This window comes from Anoplophora glabripennis, unplaced genomic scaffold (genome assembly GCF_000390285.2).
Source record: "Anoplophora glabripennis isolate ALB-LARVAE unplaced genomic scaffold, Agla_2.0 scaffold1648, whole genome shotgun sequence".
In the NCBI taxonomy this organism is placed as follows: domain Eukaryota; kingdom Metazoa; phylum Arthropoda; class Insecta; order Coleoptera; family Cerambycidae; genus Anoplophora; species Anoplophora glabripennis.
In genome coordinates, this window is record NW_019417727.1 from 37,697 (window position 1) to 45,155 (window position 7,459).

General features: G+C 33.7%; 1 protein-coding gene across 1 annotated transcript; it reads left to right on the forward strand.

The window, feature by feature from the left end:
- Nucleotides 1-5,943: 5,943 nt before the first annotated feature.
- Nucleotides 5,944-6,422, forward strand: LOC108915010 (S-adenosylhomocysteine hydrolase-like protein 1). Its single transcript, XM_018720958.1, has 2 exons — nucleotides 5,944-6,108; nucleotides 6,162-6,422. Exons 1-2 carry the CDS (start codon nucleotides 5,944-5,946, stop codon nucleotides 6,420-6,422), a joined length of 426 nt encoding a protein of 141 aa, XP_018576474.1.
- Nucleotides 6,423-7,459: the final 1,037 nt, after the last annotated feature.

Genomic DNA, 7,459 nt, shown 5'->3' on the forward strand with positions numbered 1-7,459 from the left:
AAGTTATATTAGTGTCTAAGTGACATCATACTATTTTTTATCATAATATTAAGTTTCATTTATATAACTAAGATGCTACGTAGAATATTATGCTTATTTAACAAAAAGATAAAACCTGTATAAAAACAGCTGTAAGAAAATCTAGTAGCCAGATTGCAGTAAACTCGTAATCGACAAAGTGTGTATTTTATTGTGTCCGCACCCAACGTATAACTCGGATTAAAGTTAGATCAAGAAAGTTAATTTTATTATTATTTTAAATTTCAATGGTAAATTGTAATTTGGGATGAACACTATTAAAAGTGTTTAAAATATCATTAATTTTGTCTTCAGGAAGTGCGATAATGCAATCATCAACATATCTTTTGAAAAATAATATATTAAAATTTAAATTTTTAATTACTTCCTCCTCCAAAAATTCCATGGTTAATTGTGCTATTGTTGATGAAATTGGTGCTCCCATTGCACAACCATCTATTTGTTGATAAAAATCATTTTGATATTGAAAAAAATTGGTAGTTAAGGTAAGTTTAATACTAGTTAGAAATTCATTTAACGGGAGAATAGTATAATTTTGTAGGACATTCCATTTTTTAGTTATTATTTTGATTACTAAATCTATGGGAATATTCGTGTATAACGACGTGACGTCTAATGAGATTAATTTATAATTATCCGGTATATAAACTGTATCTATAAAATTTTTAAAACAGAAAGAATCTTTTATATAATAATCATTCTGACAAGTTATTTTTGAAATGATATTTGCTAAAAATTTTGATAAATTATATAAAGGAGATTGAATACTGGACACAATTGGACGTAACGGAATGTTTGCTTTATGTAATTTTGGAAGACCATAAATTTTAGGGGGTTGTGCATTATGGATCAACAATTTCTTAGTTTCTTGTTCATCTATAAAATTACTTTTTTGCCATTTTTTGATTAAATTATTATTTTTATTTTGATAGTTATTTGTAGGATTTGAATTAATTTTTTTATATGTGTTTGTATCATTCAGTAAATTTAACATTTTTGAATTGTAATCAGAATTGTTAATTATAACAGTTTTATTGCTTTTGTCAGGTTTAAGGATAGTGATTTGTGGATTTTCTTTAATAAAATGGCGAGTTTTATTTATGATTTTTAGGATTTCTTTTTGTGTGCTATTTAATTTTGTTTTATTCTGTTTAATATGATTTTTATAGTTAGTGATTGCATTAACAACACAAGCTCTGATTGTATTTTTGTCATCATCTGATGACAAAAATACAAAACAGATATATATATATTCTTTTCTTATAATTAATTGTCGGCGTCAGGGTGGATTAGTCTTTTTTCTTCAATGAATAATGGAATTTTTATATTGTCTGTAATTAGATATCCGTTTCTAAAATCGAGGATAGCTCTGACTTTTTGAAGAAAGTCTAGGCCTATTAGCCCATCATAGACATCACTAAAATTGAATACATAGTGAGTATGTATCAGTCCAGGTTTTTTAAATATTTTCGAAATTGGAATATTTGCAGACCAATCATGTGTAGTTGTAGTATGCGGTGTTTTAATTTTGAAGGGGTTGAGATACATTTTGTGTTTGAAATATGCATGTGCTATGGATTATGTTATTAATGTTTTTTTTTGTTGATCCGATGTCTATCATGAATCTGGCCTGAAGTTTGGGAATTATAATGTATGGAAGTTTACTATTTGATGCGATGTTAATTTCTAAATTTGTTATGGTTTCGTCGTCTTGGTAGGGTTCGTCAGCTTCTAGATTTACTGTTGGTTCTTGGTACTGGTAGGGTTCGTCATATTCGGCGAATTCGTATTCTTCATAGTGTTCTCCGAGGCTGGTATAGGAACATTTTCGTCTTCTATGTACTGTTCTTGGAATTCAGAATATTCTTCGGGGTAATATTCTTCTCCGTAGTAAGGCTCTTCTTCGTAGGATTCCTGTTCAATGTCTGAATATGGGGTGTTATCTTGGAAATGTAGCTCTTGGAATGTAAATCTTGGTAGAGGTCGAGTAGTTCTGGTACGCCTGGTATTTCCGGATGAGGTATCCACTGGTAGAGGATATGTTTGTCTAGGACGTTGGGCATTTTGAATATTAGTACGCTGAGAATTTTGATTGTTTGAGGAAAATTGTTGGTTTAGAAAAGGTGATCGTTGCGGAAAATTTAGTCTTTGAGGGAAATTTGAAAAATTTGGGCGTTGAAAACTTCATGGATTTGGAAATTGTCTTTGTTGAAAAAATCTCGGATTAGAGAAATTTGGAATTCTATGTGGAAAATTTGTTTTTACGTTAGGGATTGGTCTACCGAACTGTTGTGATACTATTCTTTGGGGAAATGTTTGGGTAGGTCTAAAGTTTCCTTGTACAGTGCGTAATTGCAATGTATTATTCTTTTGAAAATTATTTTTCTGTCCCAACTTCTGTTGTCTATTATAAACCATATTTTCTTCTTCAATCACTTTGTTGATGGCGTCCTCAAGTGATTGGGGTTGTTTGCAACGTAATAAATTACTTAAATGGGAATTTAGTCCTGATAAATAAGTCCGTGAAGCCATTTTGTTATACAGAGCGATCTTTTCTTGACGTAGAGCCGGTGATAACGTAGACATTTGAATTTTGGACAATAATAAGCTTCTTAGTGAGATTACTCTGTGTGGCTGATTCATTAGGATTTTGTGCTAACATCATCAAATCGTTTAAAAGACACTCTTCATTTCTTTGGTCTCGAAAGTGTTCAATAGTAACGTTTTTAATTCAACAAAAGTAGTAATTTCGCGGGCAGCTAATACTTCTGCGGCTTTCCCTATTATTTTATTTCGAAAGTGTAGCATTAAAAATTGAATTCGGGCTGCGTTATTATCCGTAATAAGCATACTGTAAACTTTTTCGCACGAATCTATAAAATTTGGCAATTTTGAAACATCGCCGTCGAAAAATGGGATCAAATCTAAGTAATCACGAATACTAATATTTGCTTGAGCCATATTTATCTGTTCGTTTTCTACGGGTTCTAATAGAAATTGGTTAGGTGTAAAAACTCGCGAAAAAAGGTTAGCTAATGTGTCGTCGTCAGAATAATTGTCAGTCATTAAAATACTTACAAAAGAAAAATTTTGATGACAGAAAGGCTCTGGTATATATAATCGATATATCGGTATATCCCTAATTTTTTAAGTACGGGTTCTAAGTAGCTCGAGGCTACGTACTTTTAGAGATGGCTTCTTGTAAAGATGTTTTCTTGCTTGGGCCAATCTTTCCTATGCACGATTTAGATCACATGCAGTCTTTGGAAAGAAAGTGCACGATCTAGGTTGCTTCTAGGGCTAATGTATAATTAGGCACTTCGACACCTAAAAATACAAGTGCAAAGCCTCACGATGTCTTGTTTGCTTCGGATAGGGTGGATACAGCGATTATAGCCAGCAATTTCTCGAGAGAAATTCCTACTGAACTAATTTCTCCACAGCCTAATCGCTGATGTCTTCTTACTTGCTATTTTCGAGAATTTGTTTGTTTGATTTTTCTTTGCTTGATTCTTGATTCTCCTGGATTTCTTAACTTAGGGGTTCTGCCAAGGATATTACAGCGGTACAATCTTCAGTGGATATTCCCTGGTTAGTCGACGGTACGACGAGAATTCCAATATGCCCTTGGGAAACTCCAAAAAAGGTTCCTACTGACTGCGCCCGATAACTTTTGTGCCGAGCGGTTTTAGTTTTTAAAAACAAAATTTCTTTTTATTTTAAAAATGATGAATTAAAGTCAAAATGAATACAATAATCTCAAAAGTATGAGCTCTGTATTACCTCTAGACGATAACTGGTTAAACATCAACTTGACCCATATTTATAAGTTTAGCAGAACAATGAAACTGCAAGGGTTGCAAAGTCAGCATCTTGTCGGGATTGATAACTAGCAGTTTCATACTAGTAACTCCCGATAATATACTGCGGATGGCTCGGGTAGACGTTCGGGTGATTTTGGAAATGTTGTCGAATATCCATACTTTTGACGGAGCAGTCGGAGCACTCTCGTCCTGTCCGCCAAAATAAAGTTACGAAAACGCCCTCGCTGTTGGACGTCTTCCCCCTCAGGCCTCTGGATTTTTTCCGAAAGTTCGGAGATCGATTTTCGGCATCAGCATCAGCGTCTTACCCAGGAGTCAGAATATCCTTATCGTCGCAACATTCGAAACTTTCCCGATTGCCGGAAATTCGGCTCCCGGGTAGTCCTTGGGTGGTCGAGGACGGGAATCGCATCGCCGTAGTGGAAAGATCCTCGGAAGATGTTTTTTTTAGCCCCAAGACGGAAAAATTGGAAACTGAGGTGAAAACTTTTCCGTCTTCGTAAAAAGGCCTACGGAGAGGTTACGCCTGGATGGATCGTCGCAATATTCTCTGGGATGATGGACGATATGAAGTGGTACCGCAATTTTGATGTTCGGCCGAGATCATGCGGACACTTCCGGCGGAAACTAGAAAAACTTAGAATCCTGTTTTGGATTAGCTGACCGTTAGTCGTCTCACGATTCGGTTCGAATTTGGATATGATGTCCACAGAAGCTCTATTGTGGTTTTGGGGTTCAGCCGAGATCGTATAAGCGGAATGGCTGAAAACGCGAAAATCGTAAAATCCACGTTTCCCCGTATAACGGCATTGTGCCTCATACGATTCGAACCAAACTTGGATATGGCAATGCCAGCAATGCGTTGTATGCTGCATTAAATTTTGGCCCAGATCGCTCAAGTGGTTTGGATGTTATTAGCGATAGCGCCTTTGGACCCAATGGAAACATCGGTAAATTCCTTGATAGCTTTTTCCAATCATTGTCTTGGAGCGCGCCAGGGTTCGTCGGCAGGTTGCGCTGCAGTGGCTACTGAGCGCATTAGTGGCAGATCCGGGCGAGATAGGCCGCGTCGTCGGAAAATTGGAAAGGTGGACAAAATCCGATGCTGTCTCTAGAGCGATCGGGCTAATTTTGGAGGCCGACGTCCGCGCCGTGATGCGGAGTCGGTGTTGGCTTGTTTTGTCGACATCGGGTTCGATGACTGAATTTATGCCGTGGTGGAATTTCCAGTTGCTTGGCATGAAGACGGCGACTGGATTCCTGACCGTAGTGTATTGACTGATTTGATTCGAAAGGTAGGCGAATTTGTCTATTCCTTGCCTTCCTTCAAAATCTAGGTTAGCAGGCGTGTCGGCTGGTACTGGACATCGTCTGGGATTATACAGAGCGTTGAAAAATCCTGGAGGGCGCTCGAAAGCTGGAATGCGACATTTTTATTTAAATGATTTTTAAAATATTTCAAATCTATCAGATTTATTAATTTATTTTTTATTATAACATAAATTAGTTTTACTTACAATTAGTAGCATATACATGTCCACATACTAAATATTAGTTAATATTTTGTAAATCACGCAAAAAGTGTAAATTTTTTATAACACTATTTTTTTTTTAATGTTTGGTATTTCATCTGCAGTGACATAATAAGATTGTGGTGACTTTAAAATAACTCAAAATTTAATTTGAGTAATTATTGTGTTTTGTAGCCATTCTTTATAAAGACAATAATTAAATTTTTTGGCAAAAATAAAAAAATAATCTGCGTAGTCAGAAAAATGAACCTCAAAAAGATTAATAGTGCATCCATAAGAAAACAAAAGTTGAATGTTGCATTTTTTCCTGATAGTCACGGTTAATATGACTACATATTCGAATTCTCTACAAAAATATTCGAGTTTAAAAAGTCCACCACTTATTAAAACAATAAAAATGTAAACCATAATGTTCACTTTTAAGTAAATAACTTCAAAATAAAAAAAGATAGATCACATTTCTCTTCGATTTTTTATTCGTTCGATACTCTGTTTTCACAAATCCTTTTTGATTCATTTTAATTCGTAAGTTGTTTATTATTTTCAGTATGGATGGCTATCGTGTTGTAAAACTGAATGAAGTGATCCGTAATGTTGATATAGTAATTACTGCCACTGGAAATAAAAATGTAGTTACAAGAGAACACATGGATAAAATGAAAAATGGTTGTATTGTTTGTAATATGGGACATTCAAATACAGAGATTGACATAGTGAGTCAGAATACTCTCAGAATTATATTTATTTTTTCATTTATTACTTTTAGAATGGTTTAAGGACACCTGACCTAACCTGGGAAAAAGTTCGATCTCAAGTGGATCACGTAATTTGGCCTGACGGGAAACGAATTATTTTGTTAGCAGAAGGTCGTTTGGTTAATCTAAGTTGCTCGAGTCTGCCATCATTTGTGGTCTCGATTACTTCTGCAACTCAGGCATTAGCATTAATAGAACTGTTTAATGCACCTGTTGGTCGGTACAAATCAGATGTTTATTTGTTACCCAAGAAAATGGGTAAGTATATTTAAATAACTGAAATTTAGATATTAAAATCTTGTTAAAAGATATCTTTACGTGATTATATTATTATTATTGTTATTGTTATTGTTATTATTGTTATTATTATTCTTATTATTATGATTATTATTTTTTTGTAGCGACATCGATAACTATGATCATTAGTCGCTTTAGCAAGTTATATTTTCTTGAATATATTTGCTATTTTGAGAAATGTTAGAAATATAATAATTGATGTTGTCATTCTTAAAAATTTCGCTTAATCTGTTGGTTGTTAAGTTGGCCTGAATTTTCATGTTGGAAAATTCTATACAGTCTCTAAGATATGTTTCATTCAACTCCACAAGTTTCACAAATAGGGATATCTCCTCGAAGTAAATGTATTGATGTTAAATTTGTATGCCCTAATCTTGCACGACTTGTTCTCTTCTGGTTATTTTGCCACTTGACGCTTTGATTGATTTTAATTTGGCGGTGCTATTTTCCCATTCATATTGCCAAGCTGCAAATGTTTTCAATTTTATTACTAATTTTATGTCTTGGTAACATATTGGAATATTTTCAGTTTGCAGCAAAACGTGCTGCAGTATCTGCTTGTACATTTCCTTTTACTCCGATGTTATCCGAACACCCTATATATATATATATATAGACCAAAAAAAAATTATATATTGGGGATGTCGTCAATTGGTGGTTGAAAGAAAACTCTTATTTAACTTAAACCAAGCTTTCGATAATTATTTATTATCTTTTTCAAGGTTACTGGCTAAAATGTACAACAAAACATTAATATAATGAAATAATTACATAAAATGGGTACTTACTTCAGTTGACAGAGTTACATCTTAAAACTTAATGGATAGTATAAAATTTTTATTTTTATTTTCATTGTTCTGAATAGCTGTCTAGTCTCGACTGAATAAAATTTTAAACGTAAAATAAGTCTACTAAGTATTAATCTTATCACAGACAGGCAGGGAGAAAAAACTGGAATTTAATTTTTCTAACATTATAAAAAATTTAAAAATTATGAACAATTATAAATATA

Excerpts from the sequence above, each read along its gene's own strand:
- LOC108915010 (XM_018720958.1), top strand. The coding sequence starts at position 5,944 with ATGGATGGCTATCGTGTTGTAAAACTGAATGAAGTGATCCGTAATGTT. Across the intron at positions 6,109-6,161 it reads CAAATACAGAGATTGACATA|AATGGTTTAAGGACACCTGA; the intron begins GTGAGTCAGAAT and ends TATTACTTTTAG.